Consider the following 12,886-nt stretch of genomic DNA (forward strand, 5'->3'; position numbering starts at 1 on the left):
TGGAAAGTATTGTTTAAACGCTTATATAATAATAATAATAATAATAATAATAAGACTAATAATTAGTTATGGTAAATATTAGACTAAAATCTAGCGATAATAATACTAGGTTTCGTCGAAAGAAATTATTTTAAAGTAAACGAAGCGCTTTCCGAGTACCGAGTCACCACCTTCTCAGGTGAGTGCATAGTTACTTTCATCTTACACATAGATATGAAGTATTTTGTATAAATTACGTGCTATGTATGCAAAATAACTGAGTACTTGCTGTCTATGCTAGATGAACGAATTTATACATGTTTTAAATGATTTAAATTGTATATGTATTTTATATCTACGATAATGTTGGGGTAAAACATGAGTAGATGTAATAGATGGAATATGAGTTGGATGATGAGTTGAGATGTGTTATAGACCACGAGGTGAGGGTGAGAGGTGGACGATGTGAGAAGCCTTTCCCAAATGATGGCCCCATCATTCAGCAGAGTATGGATGACAACCACAGACTATTCTAGACAGTCCAGTGGAACACTAGCAGACTCGCAACCTGTAGGTGTTGTGAACGATGTGTTCACCCGGTGTACTCTAAACCCTGGCGTCTATGCAGACTTGGTACCTAAACCTTGGTGATCATGCAGACTTGATGCCTAAACCTTGGTGATCATGCAGACTTGATACCTAAACCTTGGTGATCATGCAAACTTGATGCCTAAACCCTGGCGACTATGCAGACTTAGTGCCTAAACCCTGGCGACTATGCAGACTTAGTGCCTAAGCCCTGGCGACTATGCAGACTTAGTGCCTAAGCCCTGACGACTATGCAGCCTTAGTACCCGTTGTGTAAACCGTGGCAACGATGGACTTCGTGCTGATTCCTTAGGATGATCCTTAGGAATGAATGAACGAGGAATAGCTAATTCTTAGGGTAGATCCTTAAGACTAAAGAAGATAATGGGGATGTGTAATTGGGTTGACTGTTTGATTGTTTAAACATAATAATTATATTATTGTGGGTTGAAAACCATATGTACTCACCAGGTTTCCCAACCTGACCCACTCAGTTTATTTATATCACAGTTGTCGATATGAAGTGACATTACACTGAGAGATTAAGGAGATATAGATCAATAGTGTAAATGAATGTAAGTTCTGTTTATGCTTATGTTTCTGTATTGACGATGACATCCCAAATGTTTTAAAATGAATAAAATACGTTTCTTTGGAAATGCTTTGATAACGTATTTATCGTGTTTTTCTGGGAATAAATTCTGCAACATTTTTATTAAAAGAGGTACTCTGATTTTCATAAAGCATAAACAAAATCGGTCTTTTCTGGCCGTGAAATGGGGATGTCACATTATATCTCAATAGAAACTATTTGAGATACGATTAGTGTTGTATTTATCATATTAACTTATTTTGTTATGATATTAGTTATGAACTTTTATATGATATTAGTCATTTTTAATTTGTTAAAATCTAACAAGTTAGCAATTAATGGTCCCGATTAATCCCTCGATTAATCTCCGCCTAGCCGATTAATCCCTTGACTCCAGTCCACCGACTAGCTAACGTCGAACGATTTTTACAACCTTGGTTTTTTTATACAATTTTTTTATAAATTGATGTATTTACTTTGTTTGTATATGTTTTTTCACATGATATTAGAGCTATTTTCAATCCATGGTTGTTGATTTGATAATTGTAAAAGACTTTGTAGAAGACACAACTATCGCGGATCAAATTATTCATCGTAATTCACTTTTTAATACTGTTCATCATAGTTTTTGGTGTTTAATGAAATTGGAACTTCGTTTGAGGTTTCTTTTAATGTAATGGAGTTTGCACCTGCCTCCAACTTCTTATGAATTTTGATTTTATGAAGCAGATACTTACTCATGTTGTTTGTTTGTATGGTGGGATGTAATATAAAGAAAGGTAAACACTCATCGTCTCTTACCAATTAAAAACTACCTAGTTGTTTAAACTGAAATAAAAAATACTATCGTTGAACAGAAAGCATACAAAAGGGGAAAAACTAGTTTTGGTTTTAGTGGTTGTCGAAAACATGTCGAGGAGGTGGTGTTCATGGTATTAGTGGTAGTAAGAGAGAGATGGTTGGAGTGGGTTCTTTTTCCTTCCTTTTTAAACTATAAGGGGATGCTTAGTATCCTCTTAATGGTTCCTTTAAGAGATAGGCTTTGAAACGATTAGATGATCGATTCACAGTGTTTGCTTTAACATTTTTCACACATCTAAATGACTCAGCATCCTCTTATTTGGCAAGCTATGAAATGTTGTTGAATTTGTTGAAATGCTTCTAATTTTGTTAAAATGTTGCTAAAATGCTTTTGAGTTTGCTAAAATGTTTTTGAAATTATTGGTATATAACTATATATATTATTGAATCACACAAAAGAGGTTTATGATTAGTTTTCAGCTAGAAGGTGTAGAAAAAAAAACTTTATTTAAGCATGTTTGTATGAAGTTATAATTAATAGACAATAAGACAATAATTTGAAATCAAACTCTCGGAAAAGTAAAGGTAAAATATATATTACTTAATAAATAAAAATCACCCTGTTTGATATGCGTCTGACCAGACTCGGTCAGACGTTTTTGGCTGACTCGGTCAGCAAAAAGTTTTTGTTGATCCAAATTTCGGCATCTAACTCGGCATCCGATTCGGTCCGCTAGAAAAAAAAATAGACGCAGTTTACCCTTGCCCCCTTGACCCATGTTCGCTATCTTCTTCAACTGATTGATCAGTTCCTTCTAACACCAACAGTCGTCTTCTTCTTTAATCGATTGTATGGATTGGATTCATAAAATCGATTTCATGAAATTGAGGTAAGGCACAGGGCTTCTGAAGACACATCTTCTGAAACCGGCGACCGCTTCAATTTCCAAAACAACATATTTCTCTCAGGTTTTAACTTGTATTTTGTTCATGGGTTAATGTTTTCTTTAATTATGAATTTAGCAATGAAATGGGTCATACATTTATGTTCTTTTTTAAGATTAAAGCTTTGTTTTTGTTAAAGCTGTTTGGTAATTTAACCCACTACATTTATGTTCTTCTTTGAAAAAGGTCTTATTTGACCATAAAAGGTCAACATATTCCCAATATGTGTATTTGATAAAAACGGAAATTAAAATGTAGATGATATTTTTTGTCCATTTGTGTATTTGGACTGCAGTTTTAAATCAATGTGTATCCTATACATCTTCGGTTTAACAAAAACAGAAATTAAAATTGCCATTGAACTTGTTTTTGGGTGGTCTGAGATGTTTAAAGAGTATGATTCACTTAATGGGATTCCATATTTTTGACCATGGTATGATATAAACTGCCATATCATATGAACTTTGAAAAGACCAATTTTCATAAGCTTTGATTGCTTCCCCATTTGTTATCATGATTACACACGTAGTGGGATTAGCTAGATCCACGTTTAAACACCGTCAAAAGGTAGAAGAGGTATTTTGGGTACAAAAATATTATATGTATGTTTTGTTCTAAACGTTGAATCAAATTTGTGCTTAAAAATGTATGTTTTTATAATTCTTCAACCATTTCTTCCATCACAGTGTAGAGTAGCAGGGTAAAATGATCATTTTAATCAGTCAACACATTTAGTCAGATGTACAATCAAACATCATGATTTCTTACTCAATCATGATTTTTTACCCAAACAGATCTTTCCCAGTCAGCACTTTCTCAATCAGCAACTATCAAACGGGTTCTAAGTACCAAGTGACATCTTTTTAGAATATGATTCTAATGATTTCAGGTGACATTCTTAAAAATTTATTCACATTTAATATTTTAAAAATATATAAATATAAAAACAATTAATTAAAATTTTAAAATGTATTGTACATCTTTTTCTACTTTCTTCTCTATACTCCTTATATTCTTTGATTTTCTCTCATAACCTTGAGTTGGCTTTGTGATACAGAAAAAAAAAATATTAAATACTAAAAATAATGAAGGATTAATTGAGATATGATCTTAGGTTTTGCATGTATTTTTTAATGATTTATATCCTTTTTGAAAATTTTGCTATTATTTCTTTTCGATCGAATGAAGGTCATTTTCTTCCAATTTTATTGTTTATTCTTCATCTCTGTTATTTCTTTTCCATCACTAGATCATTAAATATTTGTTATGAAATTAAATAAAGTGACATATATTTAAGAGTATGCAAATCGATAATCATTAACATTTAGGGGCATCGTTGATAAAAAGATATAGTCTCATATGCATCTTATTGCAATTTTATACCATTAAAATGACACAAAAAAAAATTTACAAAACCATATTGATCTCTTGCTACACTTAGAAGACATAATTCTACCCAAATCATATAAAATAATTTGTTGAAGTAACTAATTATTTTTTTAGATCTATTAATCAGAAGATATTTTTTTATCATATTATTTTACAATCATCTTAACTATCTTCTGTTAAAAAATAAATAAAATAAAATAAAATTATAAATCATTGAAATCTCATTTATTAAAGTACAATAGTATCTTATATGGACTAATATCATAAAAGTTCTAAGTTTTTAACGCGTAATTAGAAAAAGCGTTATCATTTTTTTATTATTGTTATGACCATAACTTTTTCGTAAAATTATCATTCTAGCTTACTTAACGAGCTTCATAGTTAACTTCATTATCTTTTTTTTTGAAAAATCAATCATAAAATTGGGTTTAAAGTTTAAATTTGGTCTCTATAGTTTACAAAAAATTACACTACATGGTTTTTTAACTTTATTTTTTGTTTTTTTTATACTTTATTTATTTTCGTTTAATATATATATATATATATATATATATATATATATACTTTCTTTATTTTTATTTTTTTATTTACTCTAATATATTCATATATTTTACACTTTTAGTATTTTTTAGTGTTTTCCATATTTGTTTTCGTATTATATTTTAATTTTTTTCATACATTTAAATTATGCATTTTTTTCGTATTATTTGTTTTCATTTTTTCGTATTTTTAACTTTTTCTTGATCTTTTTCAAAAATATAATATATATTAATATAATAGAGTATATTACAATTTTGGTAATTTATAATTTTTGTAATTTTTTTATTTTTATTCAAGTGAAGAAAAGTCATTCCAATGTATTTTCTTTTTATTTTTTTTGTTCTTTAGTGTTAATATATTTATGTTGCAAAAATATAAAAGTTAAAAAAAAACAGCTTGTTTATTGAGAACTAATGCTTCAGTGTGTGATAGAACTTGTAAAATAAATAATGGTTTTATATGTGATACCAATAGTTTAAATTCAAGATAATATTTTTCAATTTGATAACAGACTAAAAGAAAGAATAAAAGATATAATAATAGTTGGTCTCTATAAAAAAAACTTGTTATAATATTTTAAACTGATTTCAAGTTTATTTACTTGAATCAAAATAAATAAGAACATTAGAAAAATCATAAATAACTAAATTTGAAAAAAAAATATAGAAAACAAAAGGTAAAAAATAAAAAATCAAATTCTTGAAAAATAAAGTTAAAAAACGAAAATAAAAAAAGTATATATAAAAATAACGAAAATAAAAAAAAAAGTATATGTATAAAAAAAAGTATATAAAAAAGAAAAAAAAAAGTTAAAAAAACATGTGGTGCAATTTTTTTTGCAAACTATAGGTACCAAATTTGAATTTTAAAATCAATTTTAGGATTGATTTTGCAAAAAAAAAAAAAAAAAAAAAAAAAGATAACAGAGTTAACCATGAAACTGTTAAGTGAGCTAGAGTGATAATTCTACAAAAAAGTTGTGGTCATAACAATAATGAAAAACAAAGCTTTTTTTAATTACGCGTTAAAAACTTAGGACTTTTATGATGTTAGTCCTATCTTATATTTACAATCATACTTCAATATAGTCTAGTATTAAAATTTTTAAATTTTTTATTTTATCAATTTACTTTCATTATCTATCTTATAAAGAGTCTCTAACCTAGTATTGAATAATAAAAATAATTTTATTACGGATAAAAAAAAACAAATGAAGAACCGTCGTTGCTACTTAAAACCAAAGTTTGGATCTTGGGTGAAGTTAAAAAACAAAACTGAAATATAAGCACCTTTAATTTGGACGAAGAATAGAGGAAAGTAGAAATAAAGATAGTTTCATTATAAACAAAAATTATTATTATGTTTTAATAAAATTATATAATTTTTCTAGGTAGTTGCATAAATATGTTAAAGCTTTGAGAAAATTTTCATTACCATACCCTAATATTTGCACTCAATTATTCGATGGGGGGACTTTGACTAGCTTTGATGGTTGGGTCTAACTTCTACACTTTCATCTTTATCAGGATTTGCATCCCTATACTTTAAATGACTTTGACGAAATTGACCGCATTCAAAAGGAACCTTGAAATTCAAGAGCCCCGCAGGTGTAAGTTTAAAGTCATTCGTCGTTTAAAAGAACAAGGAACCAAATAAAAGGGTAAATGATTTCAAAAAATATTTTCCGAAGATATATGTGTATTAGATGGAGCTATTGTATATTTAGTCATGTCCGTTGATCAACATACTCGTTATAAAGGAATAGGAAAAGATGAATGGTTTTAAAATGTATTAGAAATTTGTGACTGTGATATAGGCCGGTTAGAAGGGAATAACACATGATTTAAGAGCTTTGGAAGAAGTTGCATTTAACCTTGTATTTATCTATTTCCTTTATATAATAGTTATGACACTCACGTTTAAATATAAATATCACCTTTATGAATTGTGATGCTACATACACCAACGCCTGTGGATTTATGACTCCTTATCGTAACACGAGGTATCAGTTATCCAATTTTCGATGACGTCATATGTTAACTAAGTAAGGGAGATTCAATCATGCTCACACACAACTCAAAAATGTTATTGAGTATGTTTATGGTGTTTTGAAGACAAGATTCTCGATCCTTGGCAAATGACTCCTTATCTTATGCTATTGAGTATGTTTATGGTGTTTTGAAGGCGATATTCTCGATCCTAAAACAAATGACTCCTTATCTTTTTTTAGTCAAAAGATAGATAGTCAATACTTATTTCACAATCCCTCAACGTGCACCCTTATTCTATAACGCCCTATCCTGAACTGTTTCCCAGTTGGGTGTGGGTGACATTATTTAGATGATCCGGGTGTTCGGTTTATGTTTTGGAGCCATGGAGCATTTTGGTAAAGTGTCAGCTCGGGCCTTTATGGAAATTGGATTTTTGTTTAGGAAATCTTAAAGCAAATATGAGTTGATAGAAGTGTAAAGCATCTCATAACCTCTTCGTGAATATAACGATCGTCAAAATCGGGCTTATAACGAAGGAGTGATGGTCTTTGGAAGGTTGCAAGGTTTAAGGCAAAACCCTAGTATGCAGGGCGTATATAGGGAGTACGCGGAGCGTGCTGATGTGAAGGTAAGTATGTTGGGCATACCTCGGTGTACGTTAGGCGTACGAAGGAGATGGATCGCGATCATTGAGAGGAGTATACTAAGCATACTGGGAGTACGCAGGGCATACTCCAGGTTCATGCAAACCCTATTTTAGGATTTTGGACCCTATTTAAGCTCATTTCCTCTTCACAAAATCTTAATACCTTCAGTCTCCACCCATTTTAACCCTAGAACCGAACCCTAAGTGCAATTTGGTGATTTTGAGCTTGGTATGTGCTTGATGGGTGTCTTGAGAAGAAGAAGAAGAAAATCATTTGGAGGTGTGGCTTGAGCTTCTAGATTTAGGAGTATCTTTCCATTTGCAAGCTTCCAAAGGTAAAAAGCTTTGACCTTGATGATCTTTGTGGTTGGAACTATTTTATGGAGTTCTTTGGCATTGTTGAGTCCCTTGATGAAAAGGTGAGCTTTTGATCTACTCCAGAAGTAGTGGATGTTAGATCTAAGCTTCAATAAGGTCCTTTGTTCATACAAATGGAAACTTTATGAAAGACTTTGGTCCATGCATGTATTAAGCTCTTATTTAGTTCATTCTTTAAGTGTTGAGTCCCATTAAGTCGTGTTTGTGAGTAAAGTTGGAAACTCTATTGGTTAAGACCTTGGATATGGACCAAATCTATGTTTTGGGACATCTTGACTTAACCCATTAAGAGCAAAATATGGGTTTTTAGACTCCTAACTAGTACGATGGGCGTACGAGGAGGTACGCTCAATGTAATTTGAGGATTCTGCATCAGGCTGTTGTACATCGTGCTTTATGTTCAAGTACCCGGGGCGTACATTTCTAGTACGCTATACGTACTCCCCAGAGAGTCGTTTTGGGCTTTTGAGGCTTGGGCCATTGTTGGGTTTTTATAGTTTGGGCCTTGTTGGGCTATTAGACTCCTTGGGCGTTTATATGGAAGTTGGGCCTTTGGATTATTGTTTTGGGCTTGGGCCTTGGGCAAAGCGTAAGGAAGGGTAAAAAGGTCTTTTACTCTAGTTGGGACTCTTAGTGTGAGTCGTGACCCAATTATTAATTTGATGTTATTTTGGATAATTGATAGCACGTGATTATTAGCGGATCTGTAGTCAGAGAGTATCTGTGGGTTTTAGCTATATGAGGTGAGTTTTCTCACTATATCATTGGGTCGAAGGCACCAATGTCAGCCCATTACTTGTTTTGTGTAATGCTAGTTATCTTTGTGATACTTGCTTGGAAGACGTCGGGGGTAGCCCGTGACATTTGTATGAAAGACCATGGGGGTAGCCCATGACACTTGGATGTCAGACCATGGGGATAGTCCATGGCATTTTAAGGAAAGACTGTGGGGGTAACCTATGACACTTGGATGTCAGACCATGGGGGTAGCCTATGACATTTCAAGTAAAAGACCATGGGGGTACCCTTGACATTTCAACTAAAAGACCATAGGGGTAGCCCATGACATTTCAACTAAAAGACCATGTGGGTAGCCCATGACAAATATATGTAGGATATGTGGTATTTGGAAAACTCACTAATCTTTGTGCTTACGATTTTCAGTTTATGTTTCAGGTACTTCGGTTTTCAAATGGAAGCGCTCGGGATGATTGCAGAACACACACCCACCTCGTTCCGCATTTTCTTGACTTACTCTGACATGATATGATGATTGATACATTTGTTTCATTTGGATTTTTATGATAATGTTTATGGAATACTGGTTTTATTAATTTAAAATGAAATTTTTTAGTCTTATTTTTGGGACTTTATATCTTCTCTCATTTTTTCTGTATTTTTTCTTCTTTCTTGATCTCACAACGGAGTGGTCATGGAGCAACACCATCTTCTTTAGGAGCGTGGAGAAAAAAAAAACATTGATGTTGATGTGGCACCGTGATAGGTTGTAACCACAACGAGTAGCATGATTTTTCAAAATTTGACAACACATAATATCACAAGTAACCCCAAGTGTTGAATATGTAACGAGAGAGAGAGAGATGATCTAAAGTTTTAATATGCGTCGGTTACATATGTTTCACTATGTAATGTGGATACGTTGATGTAAATTAATTCAATTCAATTAGTTTACATTAGCGTTAAAAATAGGAAATGATTCGTACATAACAGTTTTTTGCCATACACAACAATTCATGCATTATATAGTTGTATAATACAACATTTTAAAGCACAAATTGTTGTGTATTGAGAAAAATTGTTGTGTACGTATCAACTCCCAAAAAATAGCCACAAAAATATGATCTAAAGTTTTAATATGCGTCGTTTAGATATGTTTCCATTATATAACGCGGATACCTTGATGGAAATTAATTCAATTCAATTAGTTTACATGAGCGTTAAAAAATAGCCGAATGATCTTGAATTCGAATCTGCATTGCTTAATAAATCCACAAAAATACGATAATTATTGATATCATAAATTGATATAGTTAACTTATCTATTTGACCATATGAAAACTTCTCACAACTAGCTATAGAAAATATTATACATGTCACATCATCTTAACTTTCCAAGAAATTATACAAATCTGTTTTATATAAAAATACAAATCTGATAAGGAAGCAAACTTCGCTGAAAGAATTGCCATGAGGTGTTTATATCTAGTTTCTATTCATACAATTAGGCAATAAACTTTCATAAAAAATGGGAAAGCTCGAGAATGATTCCATGATAAACCATTTCAGCCACGAACACCCCTTGAAACTTCAACAAGTGCAAGCTCAGATCGCAAGTCAAACCACATGTCAAGCATGTAATCAGAGCGTTTGTGGATCGGTTTATTCTTGTGTCTCATGCAATTTCTACCTTCATAAAACATGTTCAAATCTTCCTCGAACATTAAAACACAAGAGCGATCAACAACATAATCTTGCTCTTTTATCTTCTCCCGCATATCCAGAAGGCGTTTTCAAATGTAACGCATGTGGATCTCAAGGGAAAGGGTTCTCGTACCATTGCCCCGATTGTCAACTTGATTTGCATGTCGTTTGTGCTTCTATGCCGCTCTTGATAGACCATGTCGCCCATGATGATCACAAACTTAGCCTTTGTTTTAAACCACCTTACGAAAACCAAGCGTTCAGTTGTGATATCTGTAAGGAACCTGGCTCGAACCAGTGGCTCTACCGATGTGGTTTATGTGAGTTTGATGCTCATATGAAGTGTGCCAAATCTAGAACAACCACTTCTCGATCAGTACTACCAAAGTCCACTAGTCTCCCTCACCATTCCTCAACACCACGTCCACCACCATCCCCAACTCCGGCACCACCACCCATCCAAATATTTTACTCATCTCCGTCGCCGGCACAGTATCCTCAAGTACTACTGAAGTCTACAAGTCTACCTTCTTATGACACTCACCAGTACTTCTCATCACCACCACAACACCCAACTCCGCCGCCACAGCCACATGCACATAGTCAACCATATTACTCCCAGACGCCACAATATCAACATCCTCAACCACAAGTGAGCCACTACCAAGCTACACCAACAATGGGTGTTCCTCAGTATGTGCAGCCTTCAAGGCAAACTGGTTTAGTCAATAACATGGCTGGGCATGCCGTTGAAGGTTTAGTCGGTAGTGTGACGCAGGAAATAATACAGGCGGTTTTCGAAGGAATGAGTTCGTAAATCAAATTAATATTAGAACCATTTCTTTCTATTTGAATTTTATTTGGTGAGTTTCGTTCGTGTTTGTGCAACTCGTGTATTAAATTTCTACCGTGTTTAATGAATAATGGGTATGGATCCATCTAATCAAATGAGAATGTTTTCTTTCTCTAATTTGTTTTCGCAACGTTGAAGAAGCCGGCCGAATTCACTTGAATGAAAGTATTGCGGTTTTCTTGGAAGCCCCGGTGGCCTTTAGAGGTGCTCGTTATACTTAGCATATATATCTCGGTGAAACCAATAATTAGTAGCCGAACACATATACAATTTACTTTGTCTATGGGAGCTTCGAAGCATCCGAAGTAGGTTACCTTCATTGTAAAACTAATAATCTTTGATTGGATACTATGATCATTTTTCTATATGAAAGTCAATTAGGAAAATCTTTATGTAAAATCCTAAGGTTGCTTTTAGTCACTGAATTCTTGTTGGTAAATTGCATAATAATTCATATGTTTGATTCTTGTTAGCAAAATATATATCAAAATTTATTTATAAGATGCTTGGAAATTATAGAGAAGATCATTTGTCTAAGTTGGCTTGGCATATAAGTTTGTTTTAATTAAGCATCAAACAGCCAGCTTTCGAACTCTAAACGCTCTAAGATATCAAGGCAGCTTCGACCGTTGTTTTTCACATGCTATAATCTCCAAGCATCCTTTAAATGTGAGGAATCGGTTTTTTTTCAATTTTTTTTGAGGTTTTTTTCGAAAAGGTTATATAAAACTTGAAGATTACGGGCATGCATGCTAATTAAAAGAGCCAAATAAAAAAAATGTAATGGCTTATAAAAAAATAGTTGAGGTTAATATGAGAAACTCCAATAACCAACAATTCTTTACATGAAAAGCCAAAAAAAAAACACTCAACAATCGTTTACACATTTGGGATTTTAGACAATAATATTGAATTTTAGCATATAATCTTCAAGTTAGTCCTTATATTTTTAGTTATATTAATAATAAAGTCATTGTTTTTTTAACATAAAAGAACAGATATAATAAAGTATGGTTACATTTATAAAAATACGTTTTTCCATACAAATATATCACAATAAGATAATATAATCTATTTAACAAAGAGAATATAATAAGATAACAATAAGAAAATACCTTTTTTCAAAACACAATATAATTACATCAAGATAATACTCACTATCAGAGACTTAGAAAGAGATAATACACTAATACTCTCTGTGAGAAAGAGATAATAAATTAATATTATAATAAGATAATACCACATTTTAGATAGAGAGGGTAGAATAAGATTACGGTAAGATAATATTGTATGTCAAACAAAAAGAATACAATAAAATTAATAATAAAACAAGACCTTCTGCTAGACAAAAATTAAAACATTATGGTTATTAGTAAAATAATATACTTAATCTAGTAAATAAAATATAATAAGATTATATAAAGAATATAGTAAAATTATAGTTAGATAACATTAGATAGAGATAATATAATAATATTATCATAATACAAGATCATAAGCCAGACAAAGAAAATATATAATAAGATTATAATAGGATAATACCATATATATGTTAAATAGAGAAAATACAATATAATAATGCCCTTTGTAAGTATAACACCCCTCACATGGGTCTATTTGAAATAATATTTAATAAAATATTTCAAAATAATATCAGAGTTTTAGTTTGTGGAAAAACGATCCCAAAGTTTAATTTAAAATATTTTACAGAGTTCAAACGCGGATAACGGTCCCAATTAAAA

The 12,886-nt window shown here is 31.8% G+C and overlaps 1 protein-coding gene across 1 annotated transcript; it reads left to right on the plus strand.

Moving 5' to 3' along the window:
* Window positions 1-10,050: 10,050 nt before the first annotated feature.
* Window positions 10,051-11,590, plus strand: LOC111909039 (uncharacterized). The gene has a single exon (XM_023904833.3). The coding sequence runs from the start codon at window positions 10,116-10,118 to the stop codon at window positions 11,106-11,108; it is 993 nt and encodes a 330-aa protein (XP_023760601.1). The 5' UTR covers window positions 10,051-10,115; the 3' UTR covers window positions 11,109-11,590.
* Window positions 11,591-12,886: the final 1,296 nt, after the last annotated feature.

The sequence above is a fragment of the Lactuca sativa genome, chromosome 5 (assembly GCF_002870075.4).
Source record: "Lactuca sativa cultivar Salinas chromosome 5, Lsat_Salinas_v11, whole genome shotgun sequence".
NCBI lineage: Eukaryota > Viridiplantae > Streptophyta > Magnoliopsida > Asterales > Asteraceae > Lactuca > Lactuca sativa.

Coding starts and splice junctions, on each gene's coding strand:
- LOC111909039 (XM_023904833.3), top strand. CDS start 10,116: ATGGGAAAGCTCGAGAATGATTCCATGATAAACCATTTCAGCCACGAA.